Source organism: Triturus cristatus, chromosome 3_1 (genome assembly GCF_964204655.1).
Source record: "Triturus cristatus chromosome 3_1, aTriCri1.1, whole genome shotgun sequence".
NCBI lineage: Eukaryota > Metazoa > Chordata > Amphibia > Caudata > Salamandridae > Triturus > Triturus cristatus.
This window is the reverse complement of record NC_140583.1, coordinates 23,386,978-23,404,022: the sequence shown is the minus strand read 5'-3', so window position 1 is coordinate 23,404,022 and position 17,045 is coordinate 23,386,978. Positions and strand designations below refer to the sequence as shown.

General features: G+C 48.7%; 1 protein-coding gene across 1 annotated transcript in view; it reads left to right on the top strand.

Annotated features, from left to right (window-relative positions):
• The window catches only part of F2 (coagulation factor II, thrombin), a 287,050-nt gene that overhangs the window by 130,795 nt on the left and 139,210 nt on the right, over positions 1–17,045 (top strand). The window contains exon 8 of the mRNA XM_085646657.1: positions 6,911–7,015. Coding sequence (XP_085502783.1) covers positions 6,911–7,015 — 105 coding nt within the window. The remainder of the gene's footprint in view (positions 1–6,910; positions 7,016–17,045) is intronic.

Below are 17,045 nucleotides of genomic sequence, written 5' to 3'. Positions count from 1 at the left end.
GTGCCTGGACCTCCACACAGAGATGGTTAAGGTTTGCCTTGTCCAGTGATGCACAGGGGTGCCTGTACCTCCACTCCGAGATGGTTATGGTTTGCCTTGTCCAGTGATGAACAGTGTTGCCTGGACCTCCACAGGGAGATGGTAATGGCTTGCCTTGTCCAGTGATTAACAGCGGTGCCTGGACCTCCACACGGAGATGGTTAAGGCTTGCCTTGTCCAGTGATGAACAAAGGTGCCTGGACCTTCAGATGGAGGTGGCTAAGGCTTGCCTTCTCCAGTGATTAACAACGGTGCCCGGACTTCCACACAGAGTTGGTTATGGTTTGCCTTGTCCAGTGATGAACAAGGGTGCCTGGACCTCCACAGTGAGATGGTTAAGGCTTGCCTTGTCCAGTGATGAACAACAGTGCCTGGACCTCCTCACAGAGATGGTTAAGGCTTGCCTTGTCCAGTGATGAACAACGGTGCCTGGACTTCCACAAGGAGATGGTTATGGCTTGCCTTGTCCAGTGATGAACAACGGTGCCTGAACCTCCACGCGGAGCTGATTAAGGCTTGCCTTGTCCAGTGATGAACAAAGGTGCCTGGACCTCCACATGGAGATGGGGAAGGCTTGCCTTCTCCACTGATGCACAGTGGTGCCTTTACCTCTACACGGAGATGGTTAAGGCTTGCCTTATCCAGCGATGAACAACGGTGCCTGGACCTCCACATGGAGATGGTTCAGGCTTGCCTTGTCCAGTGATGAACAACGGCGGCTGGACCGCCACACAGAGGTGGTTAAGGCTTGCCTTGTCCAGTGATGCTCAGCAGTACCTGTACCTCCACACACAGATGGTTAAGGCTGGCCTTGTCCAGTGTTGCACAGTGGTGCCTGTACCACCACACGGAGATGGTTAAGGCTTGCCTTGTCCAGTGATGAACCAGGGTGGCTGGACCTCCACATTGAGATGGTTATGGCTTGCCTTGTCCAGTGATGAAGAAGGGTGCCTGGACCTCCACACAGAGATGGTTATGGCTTGTCTTGTCCAGTGATGAACAGCGGTGCCTGGACCACCACACAGAGATGGTTAAGGCTTGCCTTGTCCAGTGATGCACAGCGGTGCCTGGAACTCCACACAGAGATGGTTATGGCTTGCCTTGTCTAGTGAACAACGGTGCCTGGACCTATACACAGAGATGGTTAAGGCTTGTCTTGTCCAGTGATGACCAAGGGTGCCAGAACCTCCACACGCAGATGGTTAAGGCTTGCCTTGTCCAGTGTTGCACAGCGGTGCCTGTACCACCACACGGAGATGGTTAAGGCTTGCCTTGTCCAGTGATGAACCAGGGTGGCTGAACCTCCACATTGAGATGGTTATGGCTTGCCTTGTCCAGTGATGAAGAAGGGTGCCTGGAACTCCACACAGAGATGGTTAAGGCTTGCCTTGTCCAATGATGCACAGCGGTGCCTGTACCTCCACATCAAGATGGTTATGGTTTGCCTTGTCCAGTGATGAACAGTGTTGCCTGGACCTCCACACGGAGATGGTAATGGCTTGCCTTGTCCAGTGATTAACAGCGGTGCCTGGACCTCCACAAGGAGATAGTTAAGGCTTGCCTTGTCCAGTGATGAATAACAGTGCCTGGACCTCCACACAGAGATGGTTAAGGCTTCCCTTGTCCAGTGATGAACAACGGTGCCTGGACCTCCACAAGGAGATGGTTATGGCTTCCCTTGTCCAGTGATGAACAACGGTGCCTGGACCTCCACAAGGAGATGGTTATGGCTTGCCTTGTCCAGTTATGAACAGCGGTGCCTGGACCTCCACACAGAGATGGTTAAGGGTTGCCTTGTCCAGTGATGAACAAAGGCGCCTGGACTTCCACACGGAGATGGTTAAGGCTTGCGTCCAGTGATGTGAACAAAGGTACCTGGACCTCTACACAGAGATGGTTATGGCTTGCCTTGTCCAGTGATGAACAGCCGTGCATGGACCTCCACACAGAAATGGTTAAGGCTTGCCTTGTCCAGTGATGAACAACGGTGCCCGGACCTCCACACAGAGATGGTTAAGGCTTGCCTTGTCCAGTGATGAACAACGGTGCCTGGACCTCCCCACGGAGATGGTTAAGGCTTGCCTTGTCCAGTGATGACAAAAGGTGCCTGGACCTCCACACGGAGATGGTTAAGGCTTGCCTTCTCCAGTGATGAACAACGGTGCCCGGACCTCCACACAGAGATGGTTAAGGCTTGCCTTGTCCAGTGATGAACAACGGTGCCTGTACCTCCACACGGAGATGGTTAAGGCTTGCCTTCTCCAGTGATGAACAAGGGTGCCTGGACTTCCACACGGAGATGGTTAAATCTTGCCTTGTCCAGTGATGAACCGCGGTGCCTGGACCTCTAACAGAGATGGTTAACACTTGACTTGTCCAGTAATGACCAACGGTACCTGGACCTCCACACAGAGATGGTTAAGGCTTGCCTTGTCCAAAGATGGACAACGGTGTCTTGACCTCCACATGGTTAATGCTTGCCTTGTCCTGTGACGAATAGTGGTGAGTGGACCTCCACACAGAGATGGTTAAGGCTTGCCTTGTGCGGTTATGAACAACCGTGCCTGGACCTCCACACGGAGATGGTCATGGCTTGCCTTGTTCATAGATGAACAACGGTGACTGGACCTCCACATGGAGATGGTTAAGGCTTGCCTTGTCCATAGATGAACAGCGGCGCCCGGACCTCCACACGGAGATGGTTATGGCTTGCCTTGTCGAGTGATGAACAATGGTGACTGGACCTCCACACGGAGATGGTTATGGCTTGCCTTGTCGAGTGATGAACAACAGTGACTGGACCTCCACGCGGAGATGGTTATGGCTTGCCTTGTCGAGTGATGAACAATGGTGACTGGACCTCCACGTGGAGACGGTTATGGCTTGCCTTGTCGAGTGATGAACAACGGTGCCTGGACCTCCACATGGAGATGGTTAAGGCTTGCCTTGTCCATAGATGAACAGCGGCGCCCGGACCTCCACACGGTGATGGTTATGGCTTGCCTTGTTCATAGATGAACAACGGTGACTGGACCTCCACGCGGAGATGGTTATGGCTTGCCTTGTTCATAGATGAACAACGGTGTCTGGACCTCCACATGGAGATGGTTATGGCTTGCCTTGTCGAGTAATGAACAGCGGTGCCTGGACCTCCGCACGGAGGGTTAAGGCTTGCCTTGTCCAGGTCCCACAGAAGCTTGCATCTTGCCTGATTTTTGTCCCTACATCAGTTCAACCACCAAGCTAGAGAGGGTCAGGGGTCCCACAGTCCTGTCCGGCATCACAGTGTGCAAGCCCCAGCAACTACGACTAAGGATGAACCCCAAGGAGAGAGTTCAGGTGCGCTCACCCTGGGTTGATGCCACACCCTGAATGACTGGGCACAAGGGGAGGAACAAGGCTCGTGGACATCAGGACCCCCTGAAAACAGATAAACCCATCCCACTGGAGTATAACAGAGAAGAAACACACAGGAAAAACAAAAAGATCGTTATTATAGAGTAGGGAGGTAAATACCTTCACCTGAGAGTTGAAATATTAATTGGAGAAATGTACATTGTGTCCGAATGATTTCACTTCCTGTTACATGTAATATTTGTGTATTTTTTAGTTTGACGTTGATGGCAGTGCATGGTTCATGAACGCAGTTAAACGATTAACAAATGTATATTGATTGATTGAGAGTTAGTGACCTCAGGAGGTCAGCCCAAGCCGTCGATGGAGACCCCGAGGGTTGCGCCAGTCCAAAGAGAAGGTGCGCCCTGAAAGAAGACAGCGCGGTCTCAAAGGAAGGGATCTAGACAGTGTGAGGCAGCAGAGAGGATGTCCGGCTATCACCTCCCCCCACTCACCCCCACCCCTGGACCTCCGCACAGGGTACACAGACTGACGGTGGCCTCGGTCCTGTGTCCACAGGGGCCTTCCGGTTGGAATCCGTGCATTGATTTCTGAGTGGGCGTCATTACGTCACACATGGCACTGTGCCCACACCAGTGGGGTCCTGTGACGAAGCAGATATGGTAACATTAGGTGGGGTCCTCACTGTGATGGTTCTACTGAATAAACTCTCACTGCGAAATGACTGATAGTGATGTCTTTTTAAAGGCAAGGAGGGGTTTATGGAAAGTGATCTTTGAAAATGAGATAGTTGTGGCTTCGCCAGATGTGCAGAGTCCACAGTGACCGTAAGTGGGAGCGGACAGGGCGCTGCGTGGGGTCCATGGCCCATGTAACCCACTGAAAGGACTGCAGAGGTCTCTTTGTGACCCGGGAGGAGCACGGCGCCCCCCATGAGGTGGAACGTTCCAGCAATGCATAGAGCAGAGCGAAGTGATACTGTGCCAAGCTGGTTAGGTGCCCACATGAGGACTAACTCTTCATTTACAGTACCTCGGGCGGTACACTTGCCCGTCACAGTCTGACCAGAATGACGAAGTTGATGCCTTTGAGCCAGGGAGTAGTCAGAAAATTGAAATAACAGAGAAACACATCTAACCAAAGCGAGCGTGCAACACGATCAAAGGAAACCATCCTTAGAAGCGATCCTTTCACTCTCCTTCCACCTGCCCATCCTTTTACTCTTTCATCTATTCATGCATCCATTCATCATCCATCCAGGTTTACATTTGCTCATCCACCCATCCATCTATCCACCCACCCATCTAGCCCTCATTCATCCATCCACCCACATTTACATGTCCTCATCCATCCACCCATCATCCATCCATCTATCCACCCATCATCCATCCTTCCATCCATCTATCCACCCTTCCATCCATCTTTTCACCAATCCACCCATTAATATATTCATGTATCCATATCTTTTAAACATCCATTCATTCACTCTTTTCCATCTGTCCATTTTCCGTGCTTCCAGCCATCTTTTCACCCTTCCATCAATCCTACCACACTTCCATCCAGTCATTCTTTCACCCTTTCATCTTTCATTTCACCTTTCCTTTCACATTCCCTTCTTATACCCTTCCCCCACCTCCTGTTCACACTTGTACACTTTGATGCAGCCCTCTGCCATGTTTGATGGTTGTCTGGTGTTCCACAGGGGCCACGAGTTATGTGTGAGCCATGTCAGAGTGACTACTATATCACTCTCCGTGTGAATATCTGCTCAAGGAGAAACAAAACCGTCACAACAAACGACCACTGTGCGTACAGGCCACACTGCATGACTTATGTCTCATGTGGAAGAGAGACAAACAGAAGTGCAAGCAAATGCAAACACACTCATAGCTGACGCACTAGAAAAGCAAACACTGTTGAGAAAACAAGACCAAATCAAACATTACGAAACTGGACAAAGGTCCCAGACGGGAACACTTAGAACTTAAACAGCAGCAGCAGTCCTGTGACAAATAAACGCAGGTACTAGCTCGTGGTATGTGAAGGGTTGGGCCAGGTGTAAAGAACTATAGAGCACAGGGCAAAAACAATGATGGGGAAGCTCAGACTTCTGAGAAAGGAATAGATTAACAGAAGCTCCAGACAGTTGTACTGAACACAGGTGCTGCCAGCCAGGATGGAACACAGTCCACAGGCAAAGAGTCTAGGATTACACGTTAATCCATGAATCAGACACACAACCCCACCATCGAGGGTCAGCGCAAAATGCACATTACAAACCCACTGGCTCTAAAGGGAAGATTGGTTTATTTCTGGAGACCCATGTTTGCAGAGAATGTTGTAATATCTCTTGAGTCCTTACGGAGCCTCAGCTCGTGACAACCTCATCAAGATTTAACAATCTGTGGGCCCTACTGGGGCTGGCTAGAATAGGATAAAGAGTTAGTATGTTGGAGTACTCGTGCACAAGGGCTTTTTTGGGGAGTTGCATATCAACACATATTCCTACTGTTACTGCTTGTATTTCTGTGTCACCACCATTGGTGACAATTGGGATTTGGGCACTTCATCTTCCCTATTATGCCTCCTAACTCCAACTCCTCTAGTTTCTGTTTCTTTGCATGAACTAATAATAGTATCTCCAGAGCCACAAGGTCAAGCCCTCCTGGCTGGGTTCAATATTAAGATATCCATCTTTGAGGAATTCCAAACCTTGAAGCAGCCATTTTTATTGGTTGATAATGTTGGGCAGTGTTTTAAAGCCCTGACCAAGTCACAAGTAATGCGTATCTGAGAACGTCACCCACAAAAAACTTGGCACACATACTCGTGTCTAAGTGATGCCTTTCAGCCATGAATATCATCCTCAAGGGCAACAATATTGCACCTCTAAAATGTCTAAGCTGTTGGGGTATTCTTGAGCTAAGATCTGATGGGCACTGATTTCTTCTGAGCTCCCTGTGCGTGGGCTGGTATGAAGAGAAGCATGTGGTACTGTGGAACTTGCAGTTGTTACTCAAAAATCCTAGGAAATGGGGACTGTGATTTAAAAGATTTTGACTAACTCAAGGTGCCGCCTAGAACATGGCAACACTTGGTAGCAATGCACTAGGGAACTGATTAGGGTAGTGATCAAAAGGCACGGGTGAGATCAACCAGACAGCCAAGATATGTGACATCAAACTGTGAACTGGGCTGTCCAGGATCAAGCACAAGGACCCACAATTCATCCTAGAGACTCACTCCCTGAAGAGGGTTCCACTCCCCAGAGGGCTCTTGGGCTGGGTAGGACTTACATTTGGACCAGCAGGTCGACTTACTGGTATTTTAAAGTATGGAGAACAATTCATACAGAAAGGCAGAGGCCATTCCACAGTAGCCAAACTAAAGTGATGAAACTATTAGGGAATAGGATGATGATACACTTGGCTTTTGTTGACAATTCGTGCACTGAATGGTTTAATGAATACGATTTTAACACTGTTAATAACAGCATGATTGTATGTTTATGTAGATCACGCCTTGGAAGACGAGGATATCTCTACCCTGGGTGGACGAACCGTGGCCAAAAAGCACCAGACTTTCTTCGAGGAGAAGTGCTTCGGGTCTGGTGAAGCTGGTGAGTTGCCCCATTTGTTGTGGAGTTGACAGGGGATTATTTAGGGGCACCATGTAGTCATCTTTTTTTAATCCCACCAAAGTAAGTGGCAGAAAGACCACCCTTGACTTGGCTTGTCCATGTACCTCTTGTGAGGGCTGACATTTGTAATGTGCCTCTAGATTCTTGTCTACCTTTTTAGGTCTCGCCTAGTGACGCAGCGCATGTGCTGCTCGCCTTGGCGACATCTATTATCTATTGTTGTCGGTTTCTTGGCCGAAGGGGGACAGGACGCGTGTGGAAGACAGGACATGTGCATGCATACGGCTGAAGGCGTTAGCATAAAAGACAGCAGGCGTGCGAGGACAGGAGATGTGCATGCGTACGGCTCAGCTCGCTTGCTCCCTTTCTCCCTCCGTGTCTGCACGCACACAGGACAGGAGATATGCACGCGTTTAGCTGGCAATGTCCTCACCCTTGAGCTCTGCCTCTGCCCAGTCATGGAAGCGCGTGCTTCCGAGGTTCCTTAGTGTTTCTGGATTTGGCAAGTGCTGAGTGGAATGGAGCGTCGGAGGTGTGTGGGCTTTGCTGCAGGCGGGTACACTTTTCGTCCGAGGGCTCACCGGACCGGTTGAATACCCTGGACAATCCCGAGTTGTGCTAGTCTTGGACGGGCCGCCACGGTGTCGCAGACAGGACGCGCTGCAGGATCTAGTTCTAGGCAGCTGCTTCCAGAATTGCCATGTGCTGCTTGTCTCCCCCGCTTCCCCTGAGGAGAGAGCGCACCTGGAGGAACAGATCCACCAATGATTGGGAGATGACACCGGCGTGGTTGAGGTGACGCATGCGCCTCTATCTTGGGCTCCTCTGGTTCCATGCTTAATTCTTGCCCCTGCCATAGCCGCTCTTTTTCCGCCGCTCCCCGCGAATTTCCAGCGCCTGTCTGGCCGATCCCGGCTGAGAGGAAAACACCGCTCCCCCCCCGCAGCAGAGACTGAGTTGCCAGCTGCTCTGCAAGGTCTGATATGTGGCCTGGCCCGTGAATGGGCCAGCCTCTTGGAGGAATTGGGGGTTTGCGAGGAGTGCTTCGCTATGGGCGCAGTCAGCCGACTCGTAGCTAGGGAACTGGCTGGAGATCCGCAGGGCAAGAACAGGAGGAAGACCGCGACACACAGATGCTCCCTGTTGCTGATCGACCGAAGCTTGGACTTGACAGGTAAAGATACACAATCAAATGTTTTAATACCGCGCGCCATAACGGCTATGCCATAAAACGTCAGGCGTTCTACTTTCCAATTGTATTCGTATGTGCACGCACTTGGTAATGCACTACATGATGAGGGTCTCAGAGACGAACATGCTGAAAAAGACTTAAAGATGTAGGGTGAGATGGTAGACCACTCACGGGATGCTGAGGGAGCAGAGGATGTAAGATCGGCTCCAGGGTCACCCATACCCGCAATCTGCCTCCCCCCCCCCCCCCCTCCCCCACCCACAGGCTACTGATAGACCACCCCTCCCAGCTGCATGTGGACGAGATACAAGATGAGGTATTTGGATGATATCGGATATGACAGCTCACTACCACTTACAGAAAGCTGGGGGTCAAAGGTCATACTTTGTTTGCTCCTGTCATTCCTCGTTCATTGTATTTACTAACTCAAGTCTTTGAATTTGATGTATAACTACAGTTCCCACCTGGTATGGCCAGTCTTTTAATGTGCTGGTTGCTATAAAAACAAGCATTTTCAATGCAATAGGTCTCACATTTGCGATACTTTGAGCTACTGGCATTGTAAATGACAAACCTTTTATCTATGTGTTGGTTTTAAAAACAGATAAATAAAAGGCATTGTCATTTACAATGCCAATAGCTTCAAATTTCGCGAATGCGAGAACTATTGCATTGCAAATGCTTGTTGGAAGAAGGAAGCATGTGATGTAAATCTCCATACTGCATTGTGTTCAGGGGATCTGGTCCATATCCCTGCTCCAGAAACATCTGTGAACCACCCTTACTAGCTTGTCTCGGTGTCCCTCTGATCGTGGGTTGGACAGGGATGGGCAGCTTGATGGCAACCTCATGAATGGAAGGCTGTCTCCCCTTTTTACTCACTGCATGACCCACCTTCTGAGGTCAGTCCTTTCCACTCTGAAAGAGTTCCTTGAACCTGCCTCCTCTGTGTCACGTGCTTAGAGATGGGGGTTGGAGCGTCCTGCCGGACCCACAATCACCGTCTGACCCAAGGACTGGGCTGCTCGATTTTGTTTTGTTTACCCCATTAAAGATTCCTGTACGGGTCCCCCAAAGTGATTGACACTTTGCTAATACAGGTCAAAGCATGGATGGAGGCATCTGTCTATATTGCTCATCAGTATGAAAACTTAGTAGACGCTGAAGAACCAACCATGCCAGTCTATATGGACTCATCAACTTCCTCCCCAATGTCCCCTCCCTCCCCCGAGGTTTGTTGAAGATTTCAGGTCACAGATCGAGGGCCATGTTACCAATCACAGCAGGTGTGCTGCCTCGTCGCCGCAGAGGTCGTCGGACCATGGTAACTGTAACAGAAGGCTCCAGACCCAAATGAATATTTGAATGATTCTCTGCCATCAACCACCACTTGACGCAGCGGCTTCACCTGTACGAAAAGGAAATGACGTGCCTCTTTCTCCACCCGCTACCACAAGGAATACTGCTACCCCAAAAAAATGATGTAAACAAACATGGATTTCAAAGCCGTACCTCCCAGTGGGTCCGTTGCTCAGAGCCACCAGCGGGAGGTGCTGCAGCACGTTTCCAGCTTTACCGTGATTATAGGTTCTTGTAGTACAAAGAAAAGCCCACAATTTCCCTTGGCTTCATCCGGGCAAACTCACTTCACCAGTACCGTATTCCTCTCTCTCCTTCCAGCAGATTCCCTAAAAATATACACCCCAATTACCAATGTCAGACTGCCTTGCAGATGGAGAATCCATACTGCTGGTGAGGAGCAACAGAGGCTAACCCCAGGTCTTTCTGATAGACAATCTAGGCTCAGGGGTGGCTTCCCCATTGGAGCCACCAGAGCCACATCCTGGGGGTGGTCCCCGAGTTCCTACGCTCCTTGGTTCTGCACCTATAACGGCACAGTTGTGTGCTTACTAACACATTTACCGCTACCTGCTGGAGGAGGTCGGTGATCTCCAAGGCTCTGTCCTCACTGTGGTTCATAGGATCTTCACCCCGAAGCATGGCCTGCTGTGACTCTGAACCGAACTGAATCAAGACAACAGAGAAAGGCTGCCCCTAGGAGTTCATACTAGACAGGGGAGCTGGTTTTAGCCACCGCGCGAAGCTCACTCTCAAAGCTCCTTCACATACATGCACCTGGGTCCTTGCATGACCAGACGCAGCTTACAGGCCACTAGGAAGGCAATAATGCTGCAGTCTGGAATAAAAAGGGAATCAGGGACTTCTAATGAATCTGGTGAAGAAGGAGAGTCTCATAAGAGATGGCAGACCCCTTCACCACTCAAGCCACACTTTGTGGGCCCTCACAGGCCCATCTCCCTCCTGTCCGTGATCTGTCCATGCTCACTGAAGAAGGCGGGCGGTGCACATGCGGAGGTCCACAATCTGGCATGTCAGGAAAGGATGCAAGCAGGAGATAGTATAAACACCAGCCCTACATGTCGGTTGGAAGTGTTGAAAACTCTCATGCAACCCCTTAACATCCTTGATGTGAAAACGTGGCAGCCATCTTGGAGTGGCACTGCGTCACAAAGTACAACAGGCTTTGAACAGCATTTTGTAAGTGGAACACATTACCAAATTTGATTTTCAAAATTATTTTTATCGGAAGCAACAGAGCTTAAATTATGAAATGTACTAAATTGCCAATATTTACAGATGATTCAAAGCTGATATTTTAATTACATTTTGCAAGTTTAAACTGGCAAAGCAAGCTCGGATAATGGACAAAAGAAAATAAAGAGCAATGCAGTGATCACAGTTGATTGAAGCAGCTCCATCTGGGATTGACAGAAAGGGATTGTATCTCAACATGGCCACCACAGCGCTGGGATGTGAATCTCAGGAGCTGTAAACACTGAGGCTGCCGTACTCCGCACCATCCGTTACTGGCTCCGAAATGTAGCAGCAGCATTAAAGGGAGAGAAAAGATAGGAAAACTTCTACACCAGGACAAGGGATTCAAGTTCTGCTGAGGGCAATAGGTAGCTTCTGTTTCAACATGGCTGAAGCAACAATGTGCCTACATATGTGTACAGTGGAATGTTACATGGCATTGAAGCATTGTTCCTTCGTCCTGTTGGAGCAAGATTCTGTTAAAGAGCTGGGCTGAGCTAGAGACAATGTCTGTCGGAGAGCACTTCTTAACTAGAGAGTTGCACAAGAGATGCTGTATTAAGGGGAGCAGTGGTAGGGGTACTTATACTGCTGGAAGCCAGGCTAAGGCGCACTATGGAAACCAAGGTGAGACATGGTAATATTAGTGAAAGCAAAGATAAGTTATTTTAAGGGAAACCAGGAAAAGCTGTTCCTGAGGTTGTTAGCAGTACGAGGCATAAGTTTTTCCAGGGGAAGCCAGGACAAGCTGTGGATGAATGCAGAAACTATTACAGTAAAAATAAGCACATGCATTCCCATCACAAATATGCTTACAAATAGAGAACCAGGACACCATTATCATTAGGAACGCAAACAAGGCTGCCCTTTTCGTGATGCAGTTTTCACATTTCACAAACCTTTTGCAACCCAACAAAAAGCCTCTTGCAGTTTGAGAAATGCTGATTTAGCACAAAACCAAAGGCACTTCCTACTTCGAGCTATGGTAAAGAGAACCGTGGATGCAAATCCCAATCTGGACAAGATCACCTCCATCGCTGTGACAAACAACTCCCCCCCGTGGTCCTCTGATCCATCCACACTCACACTGATCCTGCTAGATGGACTGCTACTCGCTACTGGGATAATCCCTATCACTGAGCCTGATGCCAAAGGTGACTCATAGGGTCCATAAACCCTCAGCACCCTGCCGTTGATGTCAGGTATGGTGGTGGCCTTCAACGACAGATTCTGAATACTGGTCCCTGAGACGGAAGGGAGAAAGGCAGTTAAAGGAAGACCGACTGCCCTCAGCTCAAGCACATTTATGTGCAGGCCCGGCACCAACATGGACCAAAGACCGATGCTAGCATCTTGCCCAGATCAGCACCCAGTGAGGCATCCATGACCATGGTAGCTTGAGCCTCCAGAGTGTCGAAGTGCGATTGACCGACATTTTGAAGGAGTCTATCTAACAGTGCAGATCTGGACACACAGAGTTGAAGACCTGCAAGCAAGCCGTGAGAATCCACTGATGCTGGAGAGACAGTGACTTCATGTACCATTGAAAGTCCTTCATCCACTATCTGACACCTGACACCAGTGGGAGGCACAAGGCCAAGTATATACAAGAGAGCAGGATTGTACATCATTCGTGATACTCTGAAGAAGAGAAAAGGCCTTCCTGCAGGTCGTGCCCAGTGCAGACCCAATGAAATGTTGTCCTCTGCATTGCATAGCAGTGAGACTTTGCAGTGCTGATCAAAGTCTTGGATGAGAATACTTGTCTGCTTGAGATATTCCTTGACCAGCACCAGGAATTGCTCTTTCACGGGCCAGTCATCTCAGTATTGAAACGTGAGGACTCCTGACCATCGCAGTGAAGCTGCCACAACCACCAACACCGTCATTAAGACATGTGGGGTGCAAACAATGGGACCAGGAGGCGATAGCACTGGATCCCACCATGAAGCCCACGTCAAATGGGTGGAAAGAACTGAGAGATGGAAATAGGCATCTTAGATATCCAGCAGTGACAACCAATCTCCAGCACTGAAGGTCAACAAGCCTTGGCACAGAGACAGGATCATGATCTTTTCCTGCTGAAGGAACAAGTTCAGAAGGCAGGATCCAGGAAGAGCCTCAGACTCCCATTTACTTGGGGACCAAGAAGTCAAATTTGGAGAATCCCATGTCCCGGTCTTCCACAGGCAGCACCTCTGTGGTCCCTTTGTTCAGTAGGGCAAAGTCCTCCACCTCCAAAATCGAGAGGTGTGCCAAGGAGCATGTCCAGGTGGAAGGGGGATGGTCTGGATGGATGTATAGGAAGTGTAGGGAACAGCCCTTGCAAATTTAACCGGATGATCCATCCATCCATTTTAATGTCCTCCCAGCTGGTGAAAAAGCAGGAGACCCTGTCCCACACTGGAAGATGATGACTCAAGGGAGGGAACCAGAGGTGTCCTGAGACAGAAGAGGATTGTGGAGATTGCCGCTGCTGTTGATGGTTTTGTACCCTACACCCACTGCTGCCCTGAAAGGAGCAGTATAGCTGTTGGGATGTCTGAGAAGGTTGGCTGGTGCGGCTCTACTGCCATAAAGGTTTTTATGTGGAATTGATATGCAAGGGAGGCCACGTCCATTGCATGAGCCGCCGCTCTGCTCTTTTTGAAACACTCCAGGAAGGGGCTGGCTTTCTCTTGAAACAGCCACGTGACATTGAGGGGCATGTCCACCGGTGTTGCTTAGACCTCTTCAGGGAAGCCAATGGAATGCCCCTTAGTGAGCCAGGTGCATCACGACAGGTTTGCCCATAGATCAATTAATGGTGTCTGCAGGATGTAGGCTAAACAGCCACTGACCGAATCCGAAAGCAGCATTTTCATGTGGTTGGGCACAGAAAGAGGGATCGGACGTATAATAAAACCCAAGGAACAGGGGAGGGAGGCAGCCCAAACAAGTCCCTAAAAATACAAAACCGATGTACCATCTCAGACTGGTCTGGTATGGACACGCTAGACCAGTCTGGAATGATTCACAGGTTTGTGCCAAGGACAACCCAAACAATTCTCTAAAAGTACAAAAACAAACAATGAATAATAAGCTCCTACGAGTCCATGTAAATACCACTTCTACATCATAGAAGCAAGCAACCCGTCGTCGTGATTCCTGGGATTAAATACACTGAAAACGTGTGTACCATCCCATACAGGTCTAGCGTGTCCATGCTAGACCAGTTTGAGATGGTACATCGGTTTTGTACTTTTAGAGACTCATTTGGGCTGCCCCACTCACCTTTTCCTTGGGGTTTATTCTACATCTTATCCATCTTTCAGTGTCCAGAAGAAGGCGAGTGTCTTGGCTGACCACCTGGCACCAAAACGCAGATTGGTTCCTATGCTACAGTTGTACAGACACCATATAAAGCTTTCATTGTATCTATGAGATATGTTTTCCCTCCTGTTTTGATGAGAGATGTATAAAATGTAAACCAATTGATTGTGTACAGGAGCAATTGTCCTGCCTTTGATGTAAATTATTTTATCTGGTTTCCATGTGTACTGTATGCTTTGTTTGATGTTATAATTGATTTGATTTTGAGTATGACGTTAGGTAAAATTAACTGAAAGGCATCTGTAAACCAAGTGTATACTCCTAAGAGTGTCCCGGTGCTAACATCTAAAGGTTCCTGCCCAACAGTACTGATCCTCCTATCCAGCCTGTTGAAAGAACCAGGTTTTTAGTTATTTACTCAATACAGATGGCTAAAAAAAAGTGGAACAAAGTTCCAGGGGGAGCTTGTTCCAGGCCACAGAGCCAAGGTAAGAAAAGGATCTTCTTCCGGTTCTGGACCGGTGTATTTTGGAGATTCTGGCTAAATGGCCGTAATTTGACCATAAATTTCTGGGATGGGCATAAGCCCAAATCCTCCTCCTCAGGTTCAGTGCTCCGTTCTCGTGAAGGGCTTTATGAGCCAAGACCAGCGTTTTAAAAAGAATCCTCTTTTTGACAGGAGGCCAGTGGAGCGCTTTCAAATGCGGGATAATACGGGTTCTTGGACCAAGGCTGAGAATAGTTCTGGCCGCTGCATTCTGCACCACTTGAAGTCTACTAAGAAGATATTCAGGAAGACCCAAATAAAGTGCATCTCTGTAATCACGCCTTCATGCAATCAAAGTCTGGATTACCGTTTTCCTGGTTCCAGCAAACAGGAGGGGTAAAAAAAAAAAAATCAAAGAGATTATCAGCCCAAAACAGGAGCCAACCAGAGCCTGAATTTGAGGTTGGACAGACAAGGCACTGTCAATTTTGACACCTACGTTTTTTACTGTGCTCTGTTGTGGGTCGGGGGAGTACCCGGAGGCCAACAAGTCCTCCAAACGTCAGGTGTGGTGGAGCCAAAAAACACAATATCCGTTTTATCGGAATTACATTTTAATTGGTTAATGGACAACCAATTGAACACATTGGAAAGATAAGATTTAATAACTCCTCCAGCAAACTCTGCCCCTTTTTCGCATGTGAAAAGCAACTGTGTGTCCTCATCATATTATATCACCTTCACTCCCAATGTCACAGCTAACACACCTAGAGGTGTGAGACAGGCATTAAATAAGGTGGGGCTCAATGCCGAACCTTGAGGCACCCCTACAGCCAACTCACAAATTGGGGAAGAAACTGGGGGAATCCACACATCTCGGCTTCTATTGTTCAAAAAGGAAGTCAGCCGCTTCAAGGCAAGTGTGTGATTTGCATGAAGTCTGCGAGTGTGAAATTATTTTTCTTTAGTTGGGGGGGTGGTAAGGCAGTTAGTACATATTAATGCTGCAATAGTTTTGTAAGATGTATCTACATGCCCTAAATAAATAAAATAAATAAGAGCTATTTCCCATAGAAAAGAGTTATTTTGATGGTATATTTCATTTACGACTCCACTAAGAGAGTGTATTGTTGAAGTGGGTTGTTCTTTCAGTGTTTTGCTTGGTTTTTCCTGTCCCGCTTGTAGGAAGGTGGATATCTGACTATGGTTACCCCCAACTTTTTGCCTAGTGTCTAGCTGTTTTTTCGACTTAGTTGGCCTGAGATCCTGCCATTCAGGGTCTCAGGCTGCCTGCTCTCTCTTTAAAATGGACTCCATGTACCCTAGGTACATACCCAATTGGTAAGGATCACCTTATTGGACCCTGTACAGTGTACCCTAGGTACCCAGGGCATAGGTGTACCCTAGGCCTCCCAGGGGCTGCAGCATGTATTATGCCACCCCTGGTCTGGCCTTCCAATCAGACACAACTGGCTGATCACTCAGCTGGGACAAGGTCGTGTAATCACCCCTTGCTTAGATATAGTATACCTATATCTACCCTTAATATAGACACATGTGTACCTATCAGCCACTCCTATGGCAGGCCTTAACAATCCTGGAGGCAGAGTGCTTGGTAACATGTGAGATGGTGCTCTAGCATGAGCTGAGCCTGTCTGCAGCTTTCGGAACCATGTCCTTATAGCTGTTCTATGATATAGCCTACCATATACTCTTAAAGTGCCTTATAATCTTAAACGGTTATGGTAACTATGGTTTGGCTTTATCAAAACATGTTGTGTAAGGTGTCTAACACTTTGGAATAATACCCCCATACCATTTCTGGTGATAAGGATATTATTCCTCGCTTCTAGAGGGAGAGACATGTTAAAATCCTACTTTGCTGTTTAACTCTACCCAAAGCCTCAGCATCACAAAATGGATGCTGCTGCCACAGACACGAGTCTGACCTCCTGCTGCTGGGAGTGATCCCGGCAAGGGAGGCTTGGACAATAGGTTTCCTGCTTGGGGCCCCAAACAGACTTTAGTGTATTGGGGCAGGGAGGGCTGAAAGGAATGAGACATGCCTGGGGCACACAAGGTGTCCCATGCATAGTCCAGTTCAAACCGGTGCTGGGGCACTCCAGCCCCAGTCCTGGCGCGAAACTGGACAAAGGGAAGGGGGTGTAACCACCCCCCTCCCAGGTCCCACCCCTAAGGCGTGACCTAGCAGGCAACCCAGCCCCCCAAATTGGTATAAGTGTGGTAGCTGGGCCCCAGGAAATTAGATTATCCTGAACCTGCAACTTGAACAGAAACTCTGGACCTTCGACATTCGACGAAAGAAGAAGACTGAAGAATCTCCCTTGTGGCCAAGGAGTGGCTACCCTGTGCAAACAGGCACCATCAAGAGACTTACCCTT